A 17,189-nucleotide genomic window follows, 5' to 3' on the forward strand; every position below is an offset into this window, starting at 1 on the left:
TCGAAAACCGGCAACCTAAAACATCCCTAAAACCCACCCCGACCCTTTAAAATAAATCCCCCACCCTCCCGAACCCCCCCAAAATGCCTTAAATTACCTGGGGTCCAGTGGGGGGAGGGGAGGGCGGGAAAACCGGCACACTAAAACAACCCTAAAACCCACCCCGACCCTTTAAAATAAATCCCCCACCCTCCCGAACCCCCCCAAAATGCCTTAAATTACCTGGGGTCCAGTGGGGGGGGAGGGCGGGAAAACCAGCACACTAAAACAACCCTAAAACCCACCCCGACCCTTTAAAATAAATCTCCCACCCTCCCGAACCCCCCCAAAATGCCTTAAATTACCTGGGGTCCAGAGGAAGGGTCCCGGTGTCATCTTTTACTCTCGGACCTCCGTGCGTTGTAGAAATGGCGCCGGCGCTACCTTTGACCTGTCAACAGGTCAAAGGTAGCGCCGGCGCCATTTTGTTTTTTTGTCCCCCGACGTCAGGAGCGTAGGAGATCGCTCCCGGACCCCCGCTGGACCCCCAGGGACTTTTGGCCAGCTTGGGGGGGGCCTCCTGACCCCCACAAGACTTGCCAAAAGTCCAGCGGGGGTCCGAAACGATCTCCTACCGCGAATCGTTTTCCGTACGGAAAAACGATTCGACTGCAGGAGGTCGTTCCGGACCCCCGCTGGACCCCCAGGGACTTTTGGCCAGCTTGGGGGGGGCTCCTGACCCCCACAAGATTTGCCAAAAGTCCAGCGGGGGTCCGGAACGACCTCCTGCAGTCGAATCATGTTGCCATACGGCCGGTGCCATTTTGCGCAAAATGGCGCCGGCGCTACCTTTGCCCTGACAGGTCAAAGGTAGCGCCGGCGCCATTTCTACAACACACGGAGGTCCGAGAGTAAAAGATCACACCTGGACCCTTCCTCTGGACCCCAGGTAATTTAAGGCATTTTGGGGGGGTTCGGGAGGGTGAGGGATTTATTTTAAAGAGTCGGGGTGGGTTTTAGGGTTGTTTTAGTGTGCCGGTTTTCCCGCCCTCCCCCTTCCCCTCCCCCTTCCCCCGATTTACGATTTTTTGACGATAAATCGGGGGAATTGTTATTGTATCGCGGCTCTAACGATTTTTGACGATTTAAAATATATCGGACGATATTTTAAATCGTCAAAAAACGATTCACATCCCTACTAAACATGCATTTTCTTGCTTTGCACTTTGGATCATGATCTCTGAGATTCCCTTGAATTATTTAATTTTTCAGAAAAAAAGTCAACTTGGCCATTTGAGCAGGCTTTTGCTAATTAAATAACCATTAAGTTTCTTTTGCTGAATGAGGGATGAGTTTGTAAGGGAGGGATACTTTGGAGCTGGTTTCTTTTATTTGGGATTGGATAATCTTGCATTAGGATTGGAGAATTTATTTTAAAAACATTTAGGTTAGGGAGGGATTGCCAGTTTTGGCAAGGGGATTGAGATTTGGTTTTAAAGTTTTCTTCTCTGATTTATGGTGGAGTTGCTATATGTGAAGATCAGGTGGGACCACAATATATGGTTTGCAGTATATTGCATATATGATGTGTAGTATTACAGGTAGGGAGAAGCAGTGCTGTATGTCTGGTGTGGGGAGAAGGGTGGTTTAAGGAAGTGGGCAAGATTTTATATAACTGTTTGTTTTTTACTAAACTGCTTTGGGGTTTTGTGGCATTCAGTGGGTAATCAAGGCACACATAAAATAATTAAATAAATAAGAAAGATTGGGACATATCATGGAGGGCCCTTAGCAGTGGGACAGTGAAGTGTACAGTGTGAAGTACTGCAGTGAGAAGGGAGACTGGATGGGCTTGGTGGTCTTTGCCATTATATTGTTTCTATGTATACACACATTGCTTTCACATGACTTTTAGTAAGTCACTTAACCTCTTTCTCACGCTTGAGGCTGTCAGCTCTCAGAGACAGGGACAAGCCACCTGAAACTATGTATTTTTTGTTTTCCCCTTTTCCTCCTCTAGGTTGAATAAGATTCTTGGGGAGTCCCCTCCTATGGGGCGCTTGGATATCCATCTGCCCATCATCTCAGATGACTTTAAGTTCCAGGTTTGGAGGAAGATGTTCCGTTCCCTGATGCCAGGTTAGTGGAAAGTGCAAAAGGCAGATCCGCAGGAACTATTTCCCTCTCGGCACTTGGAGAGGCAGCAAGAGGGGACTAGGGCACCAGCATTGTTGGGAGGGGGGTTTAGAGATGAAATAGTGAGTCAGACTTTTTTCCTTTACCCAAATCCAGGTATGCAGCTCCAGTAGATTTCAGGAAATGGGTCTTCCTCTTTTTCTCCCTCTGTATTAGGGAGGTCAGCTCTGTGGAGTCTGAAAATATAGCACTTCATTTTCATTGGGAAAAAAAAGTTTTAGTCCATCTTACAGAATAATTCTCCTCAGGATGCATTTCCCTTCACAATAGCTTTCATATTTCCACAGTCATCATCCCTCTCTTCCTTTGTGTCTTTTGCTTGGTATCTCTTTCACCTCCTCTCCTTTTTTTCTTTGCCTGCTCCACAACACATCTATTTCCCCCTCCCCTCCCGAGACAATGGCAAAATTAAGGACTGAAGATAATTAGGATTAATTATCAGCAATGGAAAATCCACTGCCAGAAAAAACTCCAAACCCTCCACTCATTCCAGGACATCGAACCCCTGTCCCAAGGTCCCATTTCACCAGTACAAGAATGCATTCCCAGTACTCCTAGGACAGGAATTGTACATGTAGTGTATGGGGTTACCAGATGCTTCCATATCACCCAAGACTGGCTGAGTCCATCCTGGTTTCATTCCCCAGAAACATGGAGACAGTGTTTTGATATAAGCTTACATGGGAGGGCGGGAGATAAACATATGAGATATGGTTTCTGGATCAGTGCAGCAGGATAGAGTAGGGAAGAATAAAGACATGAAAAAGGGTTTTCTAAAATGGATTGCGATTCTGTTACCCTCACTGCAGCCCTAATGCTTGTAGTCTTTTAGGATGAATTCAGGGAGACAGCCATAATGAACTGCAAGCTCCAGCATTCTGTGCAAACCGGAGTCAAAGACAGCAGACAATCTGTTAATGAAATGATAGGAGTTGGACTGCCCAACAGGCCCATGCAATACGGTGTATTTGAATACACTTTGTATGCATAAACATTACTTTATATGCAGCACGGAGTTTTACACATGTAAAATATGGATTTAAAATTGTGCACAGTGCTTAGCACCTTCGCATAGAAATCCCATGCACATCAAGGCATTAAGCAGTTCCCCCCACTGCAGAGAGATGCACTGGCCTAACTCAGCTTCTCTTATTGCTGGAAATGTTAGTCCTGGTCAGAGATGGAGTAAAGTTTCCAGCGCAGCAGGGTGAATGAATAGGACACAGCCTTCAGTTGCACTGCCTTGTCAGGATTCAGCCCTCCACCTCTTCTATTGCTAAATTCTAAAAATACCCCTACCAAAAAAAAGGAATCAACATCATCAACCACTGCACTGTTCCTGTTTAAATAGATGGTGATGTCAAGTTCAGCCTTAAGCCCTTCCCCTACCCAAAACACACCTGGCTTTAAAGGAACAGCACTATAAAAATAACAAGAACTTTTGTTTTAGGAGAATGATGGAATCTTTTTAGTCCCCACAACTGATACTGGGTTCACTTCTCTCAGTCTGTGTGTGCACCTGCTGTTTATATTTAGGGCCCCTCTCCCCCCATAATTGCCCAAGTTCAAATGTGCATACACATTTTATCTCGATATGCACACTTTTTACTTCCTGATGCATAACAGTAGCGTACAGCATCAGGAATTAAAAAAAAATAGCTTGTGTGTTAAATCTGTGTGCCGAAATTCAGTACATAGTTTCCAGGAGGTCCATATTCAAAAGTCATTTAGATGGATAACATAATAGTTATCGTCTAAATGGCTTGCCTGGCTATATTCAGCCTTTATCTGGCTACGTTAGGGGCGGTCCAGAGGTATAACTGGAAGGACTTGAGTTAGCAGGTTAAGTTAACCAGCCAACCCCAATATTCAGAGTTCACTGGATGACGTAACCAGCTAAGTCTGGTCAAATTAAAGAGCTTCCTAAATTTAGATGGCTAACTAATTAAGATAGCCTGCTATATTCAATAGTGTGGCTGCTCTGTTGGATATGCCTCCAAAGTTAGCCAGATAAGTTTATCTGGCTAACTTTGCTATCAATGCTGTGGCTGAATATAGACCTCTTAATGCTCAGCTTTCTGCACTGGCCCGAGTGCTTCTCATTTATTAGAGACTGATGGCAGTGGAGTGATATGCATTCAGAGTACACACATTTTTACTCCAGAAACATCAGCATGGCATTTATTAACTGCATTGGGACATTAAAATACAAAGTAGCTTGTACATTAGGATCTGTGTGTTGAATTTAAACACATGGTTTCAACACACAGCTTCCTGCAGTGGCCTACAAGTGAGCTGGACCAGAGGTCCATCAAATTCAGCTGTCTTCATCATTACATCGTTGGGACATGTAGTTTCAGACTCTCTAATTACATCAGCTACAAGTCCCATACATGCAATAGACAAAATCCAGGCCTAGCCCAGCTTGTTCTTGATAATATAGAGCTATCAGCTGACATGGCTGTTCTATTTTTCTTTGTGCTTCTCAGCCCTGGAAAACCTCACCCTGGATCCAGATACAGCCCACCAGAACCTGTTGGTTTCAGAGAACAGAAAATCTGTGGAATGCGTGGACCACAAGCAGCCCGTGTCAGCAGAAGACCCGGGGCGCTTTGACAAGTGCAACAGCGTGGTGACAAGGGAAGGGTTCTCCTCTGGCGAGCACTACTGGGAAGTGGAGGTAGAAGACAAGCCCCGCTGGAACATAGGTGTGATCTCCGACTCCACAAATCGCAAGGGGAAGCTTCATGTCTCCCCTTCCAATGGCTTCTGGCTGATGGGGTGCAAGGATGCGAAGCTGTACGAGGCGCATGCGGAGGAGAAGGAGCCACGGCTCCTGCGTGTGGAGGCCAAGCCAGCTAAGGTGGGCATCTACCTGAGCTTCAGTGATGGAGTGGTGTCCTTCTACAATGCAGATGATGAGGACTGCATGATCCTGCTCTACACCTTCCGTGAGAAGTTTGCTGGCAAGGTGTACCCATTTTTTGATGTGTGCTGGCACGACAAGGGCAAGAACAGCCAGCCCCTGAAGATCTACTGTCCGGCCTCAGATCATTAACCATCTACTGCCCCAGCCCTAAAACCTAACATAATCTTAGATTTTCTCCACCAGTATTCCTGCACCTCTCCTTCCATCTCATTCCCTCAGTATGGTAGATCTTTCCCTTTCTATATAAACACACACACTTTATATTATATATATATATGCAGTACAGTGCTGTCAAATTCACTTCACCTAAATGAGTTTTAAAATGGATATGAAACCAGCAATTCTTGCCCACCTAAGAGACAAGAGATGGGAAGCAGGAAAGAGACATTGCTTTTAGCAGCTGGAGCTGAGCAGTTTGAGTTGCGGGTCATGGAAGAGGGGGGAGTCACTACTAGCGTGAAGACTCAGACAACCCCTCCAGCCACCCCACTTTCTAACCCAAATTTGTAAATGACCAAAGAAATGAGCAGAGCAGACAATTTAAAAATTCCCACTGGTCTACTGCCAGTCCCACCACTGCTTTGATGATGTCAAGGGAAGGGGTAGACAGGAAACATGTATTTGTATGCATAAGTTTGCAGGTGTACTGTGGTGTCTCAATAAAACTGCAGTGGTCTTTGGAAAACCTGTTGTCAATGGGTTTATCCACCATAATCACACAGAGCAAGAGATATACCAGTAGAAAATTACTTCTGTCATACCAGGAGTAGCCTAGTGGTTAGAGCAGTGGGCTACGAACCAGGAGACCAGGGTGAGTCTCACTGTCGCTCCTTGTGACCTTGGGCAAGTCACTTTACCCTCCATTGCCTCCGGTATAAAACTTAGATTGTAAGCCCTCTGGGGATAGGGAAATACCTACAGAACTGAATGTAATCCACTTTGAAGCGCTGAAAAAAGTGTGAAAAGTGGAATATAAATCTAAATAAATACATAAAACCAGTCCAAGTCATTTTGCAAAATAATTGTTTTTTAATTATTATTAATGGAGCCAGGCAAGATGGTCCACCCCATCTTTGATCTGCAAACCCCACAACCCACAAAAACCTTCATGATCTTAAAGTGAAAAAAAAAATAAATCCCAAAACTGAGGCTTTAACAAGGCTAATGCTACCCTTCAATATTTAAACAGGAAATGAAGAAGCAGGCTCCTTTCTATATGGAGGGAAACAGAGGTGAAGTGGAAAGAAGAACAAAATCAGAAAGGATTAGATAAGTGGGCCAGGAGAAACAGAGGGGTCACATTGATTAGGGGAGAAAGGTGTTAAGCAGCCATCCCTGAGGGTTTCAGGTAGAGCAGTTTTCGCAAACTGTACTGCACCAGCGGAGTGCTCTTGTGTTGCTGCCGGTCCTTGCTTGTGATGTTCAAGCCTGACACTTCCCAGATCACCTGCCCAGCATCAAACAAAAGTAAATATTCATTTAAAAATTTAAGGCACTGAAAAATCCCAAAACATTATTCAAAAGGCAAGCAACGTGCAAGAAGCCCTTAAAGCTACTGATGAATTTCATTCTCTAATTTATTTGCTCCCATGCTTGTGACTAAATAAAACACACATGTATTATATAATCATAGCTCAGGTGGCAACCATCCAGGACTGTCCTGCACTCTTTCAGGCACGGATGCAAACAAGCCTGGAGAGAAGCTTTAGTTCTCCAAGAGAGAACAAATGGTGACATAGACGATGGGAAACAAAATGCATCAGCAACTTAGTTTCATATGTTCCTGGAGACAGTGAATGTCACATGAGCAAAAAACTGACTTACAGATCACCCAACTTTTGTAAGGCTAAATACTGTAATATTTAACTTTTTTTTTTTTTACTTGAATGCATTTTGGCCTTATTAGTCATGTCAAAACAGAATATTAATTTTCTTAACTGAATATATGCCTATACACACAATTTAAACAAGCATTTAGAAATCAGGTACACCCCACCTCCCCATCTCTCTTAAAATGAAGATTCACATTTGTAATATTTTGTAATGTTCTTTTATGTGAGATACTTGAACTTTGCAGGCTTGTGAAAAATCTGAAAAGTAGGAAAAAAAAAGGGGATGGTGTTTTAGTTTATTATAAATCAAATCTTGATTCAAAGCTTTACAATTTAACTATTAACGGGTGCGAGAATCTTATAATTAAAGTTATTATAGCATTCTTCTATACCCCCCTACCCCGGTATTCTATGTGAAGATTTGACTTTGTTTTGAATTTCTTAATTCCCTATTTTTAATAACCAATAAAAGTATCTAATAGCCAACTTTAATGTTCTTATTGATTCTAAGTCACAAGGTATCTATCAAGAATTTTTTGATCTTTTAGAATCATTCCCTTTGAAACCTTTGATTTTGTCTGCAATTCATAAAAAGGGTCATATTTTAGATCAAATTTTGGTTTCAGAATTAATACATTTCCAACCCGTGATTTCCAACCTTATTATTCAACCTATTTCATGGTCCGACCACTGTAACATTATGTTCTCTTTATGTCTTTCCATGCCTACTCGTTGCAAACTGGTCAATTTTGTTTCTACTAAAATTGCTGGTGCACCAGTTGACCCTGATGATTTTAAAATTGAGTGGAAATTGGTAGAAAATTTAGACATGACCTCTTTAAATCATTTTCCCAATTCATTAACTGAAACTTTAGCTGCAGTTAAGTCAAATGTGACTTCATATAAGCCCAAAGGTATTCAATACTTACAATCCTAGAGTCCCCTTGGTTTGACATAGATCTTTCCAATGGTAAATGTAAGATGCATCAGGCAAATAGCAATTGGAAACATCTGCCCTTAGGATATTCCCAAAATTACCAAAAATGTAGAACTAATTATAAAGAACTGTTCCAATTCAAAAGGAAAGGGTAATAAATGCTTTCAGCAATCTTTAAATAGTCCTAAAGAACTGACACTTGGAAACCCTTGCCTGCCGATTCTGTTAAAAGGAATAATCTACCTAATTTTACTCCTCAGAAGTTTGCATTTTATAATCTCTTTCTAAAGCTTCCAAGTTCACTGCAGAATTAAAGTCTCAAGCTTTGTCACTAGATCTTTCAATTTCTGAAGTCAACTTCATTGTCAAAAGGTCTATTATTCTTTGTGCTGTCATTTGAGAACATTTTTCACCTTTTGGAGAGAGTACAACTGAAGAAATATTAGGCAAGCTCAAAAATTCATTCTGCCTTTTAGATCCTGTCACTCTTATGTGTGTGTGTTCCAACTTCCTTGGTGTGATCTCTTCACTGATGAATTTATCTTTTTCTGCCAGCGTAATCCCTGGCATTTAAAAAAAAAAAAAAAAGTGCCCCCAGTGTATAAGAAGCAGCAAAATTATCCCCCGATGATCCTGCAAGCATTCATCCCATAGCAAACCTACCTACTTTAGGTAAATTATTAGAAAAAGCAGCATTTAAGCAGGTAGATGTATTTTTTAATGATCATCTTATTCTCCAGCCTTGCTAGGGGGATTTCGTAAGTCACATAGTACAGAAACATTGCTTCCCTCAGGTTTGAATTTCCTACTCCGAGAACTTGATTCAGGATCTGCGGTATTGGCAATTTTTCTTGATGTGACCAGTGCTTTCGACACTGTCTCTCACAAAATCCTCCTAACCAGATTACAACAAATAGGGATCAGTGAGAAAGTATTGTCTTGGTTTTCTTCTTTTTTAGATTCTTGAAAGCAGCAAGTTAGTCTTAATGATTCTTTATCTGAATGGTATAATATGCTTTTAGGAGTACTCCAAGGTTCAGTTTTATCTGCTGTCATTTTTAACATATATATATGCAGCCACTATGTTTTCTTTTAGAAACTTTAGGCATAGAATTTCAGATGCAATCTGATGTTTTTCCCATTAAGGGGAATATTTCGGCCACTATGATATCTGGATTTATCAAAACCAGCTGCTGCTGAATCCTACTTAGAGGTAATTTGTTTTTCTCAATCCAAGACTTTTCTGGTTGATCATAATATTTCAGTTTTCCCATTTTTGAGTAAACTGATCCCTTTTAAGGAAACAATTGGGAATCTTGGGATTTTACTTAACACTACTTTGTCTTTTAAACCTCAATTTCAACAGCCTTTGCATATAAGATATTACAAATTACACCTACTGAGGCATGTAAAATATATCTTGGATCTACCTGATTTTCGGACAATTTTCCAGGCCTTTATCCTTATGTGTGTGGATTATTGTAACGCACTCTATTATGGACTACCTACGTCGAGTTTAAAAGCTCTTCAGATATTACAAAACTCTGCAGCCCATCTGGTTTCGGGCAGGCCGCAGAATGAGCATATTACCCCAATTTTAAAAGAACCGAGTTGGTTGCCAGTAAAGGAAAGAATTAAATTCAAGGTTATTGTTATGTTATTTAAAATCTTGAAGTGCAATGGGCCTGAATACCTTAAATCCCTCCTCTCCCCTTCTGTCCCAAAAAGTGTGTTACCCTCCAGTAGTAAAAATCTTCTGTTAGTTCGCACAGTGAAGGCTACTTATTTTGTCAGCATTCAAAAACTCTGCATTTGTAATCTATGGACAAGTATGCTGGAATCCTTTACCTAACCAAATGAGGGAAATTGACGACTTTTATTATGTTTAGGAAGCAGCTTAAAGCTATCCTTTATAGGGAAGCTTGTAATCAATAATTGTATTTGTACTGCAGCTATGATTGATGTTAGTTAGTTTTATTGTCTGATTTTATTGTAATGTATTACATCATGTAACTTTGTTTTAATCCACTGTTTTACCTTTGTACTTCACCTAGCATGACAGATATGAGTGGATGATAAATGTTTAAATAAATAAAATAAACAAACATACATAATGCCCTATTTTCTAATAAGATGAACTGCAAGATAGCTGCTCTCCTCATAAGGAGAAATTGAATCTTACCTGATAACTTCCTTTCTTTTCTTTCAATCCTGCCACACCAATCCAGATGAGTGGGTTATGCCTCCCAGCAAGCGGAGAGAACAGAACTACAGGTTTTCTATGACATCACTCACAGTACATGAGCTGGTGCAACGGTAAACCCTTTATCAAAGCTAATCAAATGAACAATCATCAGAACCACAAACGAGTAATAATTTTTATAATTAACTTTTTAGAAATAGGAGTTATTTCAAAGCTTTCTCTTTTCTCCTCCTCCCCTTTTAGAAGGGAAGAAGAGAAGGGATTATTAACAAGTCTTGCTCCCTTCTGTTATCCCAACAAACCAACCACTGTAATTTCTGTACTTTCACCAACCTAGATGCAACCTGGGAGGATTCTGGACTGGTATGGCAGGATTCAAGGAAAGAAAATTATCAGATGAAAATAAATTTCTCCTTCATCATCCTGCCACTACCAGACCAGAAATGTGATATGCAAGTTTCCCTCATACTGGGTAAGAGGTGGTTCATGCTGCTCTTAAAGACACTTGCCCCAAAGACAGCATCATTGCTAGCCTGAACATCCAAGCGGTAATGCTTAGCAAAGAAATGCAAAGATGACCAAGTCACCACTTTTCAAATATTCACTGGAGAGACTGACCTAGATTTACTCCAGAAAGTCACCTAAGCTCTCACTAAATGCGCTCTCAGCCCTTCTGGAACTGGTAGTTCCTGGCCAATATATACTGCACCAACAACTTCCTTAATCCATCTGGCATTAGAAGACAAAAACCGCCTCACCTTTATGAGTCCTGCTAAACATGACAAGCAGCCTGTCTAACTTCCAAAGGGAATTGGTCACCTTAAAGTATCTCAAAATGGTTTTATGTACAATCAATCTATGTTGACTTCTATTTTCACACTTACATTCCTATTTCTTCCTCTGAAATCAACCAATACAGATCTCTGCAATATGTGTCTCACTGATCAAACTGCCACCAGAAATAGTTTTCAAGGACAAATTCTTGAGTTGTCCATTTGATAGGCTCAAAGGGAGTTGCTGCTAGAACCCTCAACCCAAGGCTGAGATCCCACAAAGGGACTACTAGTTGAAACAGAGGCCTTGGATGCCTTACAGTCTTCAAACAGCGAATCATGTCCATATGCAGAGATACCGAATAATCTTGAATTCTTCCCCTCTAACATAAGGCTGCCCCCTGAACTTTCAGAGACCTGAGAGTCCTTTTTTAAAGCCATTTTGTAGGAGAGATGTGGAATAGAGGCCTTGAAAGGAGAAAATGCCTATTGCTGACACGAGACAACAAACATCCTTCAGACCTGTTCATATGCTAAGGAAGTGGACCACTTCTCAGCCTTCCACATGGCTGCAATCACTGGGGTCGACAGATTTCTTTTGCATAAGACAGCCCTTTCAATAGGTAAACTATGTGAGAAATGGGTTTGGTCTTCCATGATGATTGGGCCCTGTCTTAACTGGCTCATGTCTATCAGCAACCATAGAGATTCCTCCTACCTGAGCCTCATCAAATTGACAATGAATGTCAGTTGAGAAAATCTGCTTGAACATTGTCCTTTCTGGCTATGTGTGCTGCAGACAGCGCTGCCAAATGTCTTTTTGCTCATTCCATCAAGATAGCCATCTCTCAGGTGACCAGGACACTTTTGGTGCCCCCTTCTTTGTTGCATTTTCAGATAAAACTAGACAAGGGTATACTAATAAGCTCATTCTGTGCAAAACTGCCATTACTACCACCATGACCTTGCAGAAGTGATCAGCCCAAATGGCTCAGCTCCAATTGACTCTATCACGACAAGCTGCAGATATCTCTGATGCTCTCTTCTGATGGGAATGTGCAAATACGCTCGTTAGATCTAGGGATGAGATAAACTCCTTTTCTCATCACCATTATGACTGACCGCAAAGTCTCCATACAAAAGTGAGGTACCTTGAGGAAGACTCCTTTTAGGTCCAGAATGGAGCTGAAAGTGCCTTCCTTCTTCGGAACCATAAAGTGGAATACCTTCCCTAGCTTTCTTTGATGAGAAGAACTGGAACTACTGCATTTAGTTGCAGCAATCTTTGCCAGGTTGAGTCTACTGTTGCCCCTTTTGCCACCAACCAACAAGAAGAGACAAAGAAGGTGTATGAAATGGCAAAAGTTAATTCTTCAGCATAGCGGTTGTGAACATCCAGCACCCATGGGTCTATTTGTGATATGGGTCCACGCCAGATAAAACCTGGTGAACCTTCCATTCTCCAGAACCACTGCAGAGAGAACCCACTGATCCTAATTATGCTGAATGGGGCTCCTTCTAATTAACTTACCCTGTCTCACAAATTTTCTCTTTCTCCACAAAAAGACTTGAGTCTTTGTGACCCCTTGGAATGTGCAATACTATAAATTTCATCCAGGATGGTAACATCTCTATTTTTTAAATTACTGTGGCTGCATAGACCTCCTGGCTGCCCTGTGGAGCTTATCCTCTGGTAATCTCTGGGGCTTTGTAGAAACAGTAAAAATATTAAATACTTTAGTTCAATGTTCATTAAAGACCCTGGAAGAGACCATAGCTGGCTGACAAATGCTTGGATGGGGTGGGGAAGATGCAACCCCATTTACAAAAGAGAATATATAGGAAGAACTAGGAAAAATGAAAGTGGACATGGCCATGAAGCCAGACGAGGTACAACCCCGGATATTAAGATAGCTCAGGGATGTGCTGATGGTCAGCTGAAGGACCCGTTCAATAGATCATTGGAGACGGGAGTGGTGCCACAAGATTGGAGAAGAGCGGTTGTGGTCCCACTTCACAAAGATGATAGCAGAGAGGAGGATGAAAACCACAGGCCTGTTAGCCTTACTTCAGTGGTGGGAAAATTAATGAAGACTCTGCTGAAGGAAAGGACAGAACTATCTACAAATTGGGGGCTGTTGGACCCGATGAAGCATGGATTCCCCACAGGAAGTTCCTGTGAAACAAATCGGATTGATTTTTTTGATTGGACGATTACAGAATTAGATCAAAGCAGAGCACTCGATGTCATTTACTTGGACTTCAGATCCTGACAGTCAGCTCCCTAACCAAGGAGACTCATGACTGTTGTCAGTACTAGCCAGTCCGATGGGGCTAGGGAGACTCCTCTCCTTAGATAATCTGCCTGTAGCCACCACTGCAGTTGATAGGAGTCCTCTATCAGCAAGTGGAGCTGAATTGAATAGTCCTGAGACTGCAGGTTCCACTAGGACAACAGGGAGTGCTGCAGAGGACACACATGCGCCTTTGCCCACGGTAGCACTTCCAGGGTCACCGTCATTAAGGTAATACCTGCAGGTAAGAACACATGGTTGGGCACATGGTTTCCGGTAGGAAAACCTTGCCCAGTTTCATGTCAAACCAAACCCCAAGGTATTCTAATAACTGAGCAGGCTGAAGACTGCTCTTGGTGAGGTTCACTACCCAGCCAAGCTGGGTAGTGAACAAACTGGCTAAAAGACAGGAAACAGAGAGTAGGATTAAATGGACAATTTTCTCAGTGGAAGGGAGTGGGCAGTGGAGTGCCTCAGGGATCTGTATTGGGACCCTTACTTTTCAATATATTTATAAATGATCTGGAAAGAAATACGACGAGTGAGGTAATCAAATTTGCAGATGATACAAAATTGTTCAGAGTAGTTAAATCACAAACAGATTGTGATAAATTGCGGGAAGATCTTGTGAGACTGGAAAATTGGGCATTGAAATGGCAGATGAAATTTAATGTTGATAAATGCAAGGTGATGCATATAGGGAAAAATAACCCATGCTATAGTTACACAATGTTAGCTTCCATATTAGGTGCTACCACCCAAGAGATCTAGGTGTCATAGTGGATAACACATTGAAATTGTCATCTAACGGTCCAACTGACTCCCTCACAGGCTTTCTGCTTTGGATATATTTTAAAAAGTTTTTACTGTGAGTTTTTGCCTCTACGGCCAACTTCTTTTCAAATTCTCTCTTAGCCTGTCTTATCAATGTCTTACATTTAACTTGCCAAAGCTTATGCATTATCCTATTTTCTTCTGTTGGATCATTCTTCCAATTTTTGAATGAAGATCTTTTGGCTAAAATAGCTTCTTTCACCTCCCCTTTTAACCGTGCCGGTAATCATTTTGTTTTCTTTCCAACTTTTTTAATGTGTGGAATACATCTGGACTGTGCTTCTAGGATGTTTTGGGTTTTTTTAACAATGACCACGCCTCTTGCACACTTTTTACTTTTGCAGCTGCTCTTTTCAGTTTTTTTCTTACAATTTTTCTCATTTTATCAAAGTTTCCCATTTGAAAGTTTAGCACGAGAGCCGTGGATTTGCTTACTGTCCCCCTTCCAGTCATTAAATCAAATTTGATCATATTATGATCACTATTGCCAAGCGGCCCCACCACCACTACCTCTCTCACCAAATCCTGTCCTCCACTGAGAATTAGATCTAAAATTGCTCCCTCTCTTGTCGGTTCCTGAACCAATTGCTCCATAAAAATGTCATTTATTCCATCCAGGAACTTTAAATCTCTAGCATGTCCCGATGATACATTTACCCAGGGGAGTGGCAGGGAGACAGACCATGAACATATGCTGAGGAATACTGTGAAACTCCAGCGCATATCCTTCTCATATCACCCCCCGTGATCTCGACCCACCTCTGATAGAAGAGAGAGGTGTCCCCCCTATCTCCTGTTCCTGGGGGTGGGTTGACAAACCTTCATTGGGAGGCTCAGGAGGATCCACTACCCAAGCCCATGCCACTTCTGGGCTGTCTGGGACAAAAGGACTGAGACCTACCAAAAGGTCAAGGCTTCTGAAAGATTGCTACTCTTATAGGGTTGAAAATGCTTGGATCCCTTAGCATGATCTCTCATGCTAAAGGAGAATGGCATCTGCTTCTTATCCTCCAGTAATTTGAGGGACAGTTTCTACAACTTTTGCTCCCAAACAAAGGTGAACCTATAAAGGGCAATTTCATGAAGTTAGACTTGGAGGTTGCAATGGCCGACCAATTTCTCAGCCATAACTGAAGCCTGGGCGCTATTACAGAAGCCACCCCTGTGGCTGAGATGTGGACCAAATCACAGCCTGCTTCTGCCAAGAAGGCGGCCACTGGCTCCATAACTGCCCTGGAATTCATCCCAGAGTCACTGACCTCTTGAAACATACTATAGGCTGTACAGAGATGGGCATACCCTCTACATCTGTTCTGGGTTCTGGGCGTACACATACAGAATATACCGAGAGGCTTGCCTGTATTTCCACAGGTCTACCTCAGGGCTGATTCTCGGGAAAGAGGGAGATACTGAGGGTCTTTATACTTCAGGGCTTCTCCGATACACCAACAAACATGTACTGACTCAGTGTATGTGCACATCAGAATCCAGGTATTAGATGGAAAGGTTATTTGAGCACTTACTAAGCAAAGGGATAATAATACAAATCGCAAACATCAAGCACTGGAGAAGTGATTGCAAGCAAATAATAATAATGATTAGAAAGGTATTGAAAGAAACATATAAAGATAACAAATCTTATGTTCCTAATGACAGATGAAATTGTTCAACTCCGGAAGTCTGAAATAAGTGACAGGCGATGGGCGTTGTTCTCACAGCCCTGCTTACTTTATCCTAACTTGCAAAAAGCAGGAGCAGAGTCCCCCTCCCTCCCTCCTGTTTTATCACCCTTCAGTACATCTGCTTGGTACTGTCTGTTTACTGCCGTCGTCCCCCTGTTACCCCCAGGTTCCTGGTCTGACCTTGGGCTAACAGTTCTCATGGTTTCAGCACATAAGCATTTTTAGTGTCTGCACAGCCTTTGGAAAAATAATAGTTTTTAGTTCCCTGAGACATCTGGAAAGGACTAAAAATAACAGCATTTCTAGTAGGTGTCAGACATCTTCCTTCTCTGCGGCCTTTCTTTCACTAACTGAGGTTGGCTAATTGTGGCCAGCAATTAGACAAACCCCCAACACCCCCCCAGTGGTAAGCGCCAATTGCACTCAGGTGAACTCTAATGGAATTGGTTTTTAAGCCAGCTTCCGATAGGTGTACAAGTTATTTTTGTGTGGGGCAGGAGAATGGATCTAGGGCTTTCTGCTCACACCACATGGAAAAACCTCCTCTTCAGTCCACAGGACTTTCTAGAGGAAGGCTTTCTAGAAGCCACCAGGACCAGAGACACATCCTTTGAAAGACTGAGTGGTTGCAGGATTAACCTCTCAACATCCAGGCTGTGAGCGACAGGGCATGGAGATTGGGATGCCACAACCTGCCTTGATCTTGCATGAGATCTGGGGAAGTCCCCAGACTGATCAGTTTCCGGATGGACAATTGCCGTAGGAGTGGAAACCACATCTGTCTCGGCCAAAGAAAGGCAATAAGGATCATAGTCCCCTTGTCCTCGCAAAGCTTCAAGAAAGACTTTGCTATTAAGAACATAAGAACATGTCACACTGGGTCAGACCAAGGGTCCATCAAGGCCAGCATCCTGTTTCCAACAGTGGCCAATCCAGTCAATAAGAATCTGGCAAGTACCCAAAAACTAAGCCTATTCCATGTTACTGTTGCTAGTAATAGCAGTGGCTATTCTAAGTCAACTCAATTAATAGCGGATAATGGACTTCTCCTCCAAGAACATAAGAACATAAGAAATTGCCATGCTGGGTCAGACCATGGGTCCATCAAGCCCAGCATCCTGTTTCCAACAGAGGCCAAACCAGGCCACAAGAACCTGGCAATTACCCAAACACTAAGAAGATCCCATGCTACTGATACAATTAACAGCAGTGGCTAGTCCCTAAATAAATATTGCAGCAGTACTCTCTTTACATCAAGGCGCCGTAGGTCACCACCAGGCGTGTTCGCAACGTCCTCAGAGGAAAAGCAGGGAGTTCTACTGACTGATTGGCGTGAAAGGAAGACACGACCTTAGGCAAAAGTGATGGTACCGTTTTAAGGGAGACACCTGAATTAGAAAAACAAAGAAAGGGCTCCCTACAAGACAACACTTGGAGCTCAGACACCCTTCTGGGGAAGCAAATAGAAACAAGAAAAACTGTTTTAAGAGTTAGATCCTTAAGCGTGGCCCACCGGAGGTGTTTGAAGGG

The 17,189-nt window shown here is 42.4% G+C and overlaps 2 protein-coding genes across 9 annotated transcripts in view; one reads left to right on the forward strand and one right to left on the reverse strand.

The window, feature by feature from the left end:
• The window catches only part of TRIM72 (tripartite motif containing 72), a 40,109-nt gene extending 34,320 nt beyond the window's left edge, over positions 1–5,789 (forward strand). Inside the window, exons 6-7 of the mRNA XM_029606920.1 lie at positions 2,000–2,118; positions 4,665–5,789. Coding sequence (XP_029462780.1) covers positions 2,000–2,118; positions 4,665–5,233 — 688 coding nt within the window. The 3' untranslated portion in view covers positions 5,234–5,789. The remainder of the gene's footprint in view (positions 1–1,999; positions 2,119–4,664) is intronic.
• Positions 5,790–6,110: 321 nt separating this feature from the next.
• The window catches only part of CASP14 (caspase 14), a 105,656-nt gene continuing 94,577 nt past the window's right edge, over positions 6,111–17,189 (reverse strand). For all 8 annotated transcript variants that reach the window (XM_029606923.1, XM_029606924.1, XM_029606922.1 and 5 more), the window contains one exon: positions 6,111–6,551. In XM_029606923.1, coding sequence (XP_029462783.1) covers positions 6,426–6,551 — 126 coding nt within the window. In that variant the 3' untranslated portion in view covers positions 6,111–6,425. The remainder of the gene's footprint in view (positions 6,552–17,189) is intronic.

The sequence above is a fragment of the Rhinatrema bivittatum genome, chromosome 6 (genome assembly GCF_901001135.1).
Source record: "Rhinatrema bivittatum chromosome 6, aRhiBiv1.1, whole genome shotgun sequence".
NCBI classification, from domain to species: domain Eukaryota; kingdom Metazoa; phylum Chordata; class Amphibia; order Gymnophiona; family Rhinatrematidae; genus Rhinatrema; species Rhinatrema bivittatum.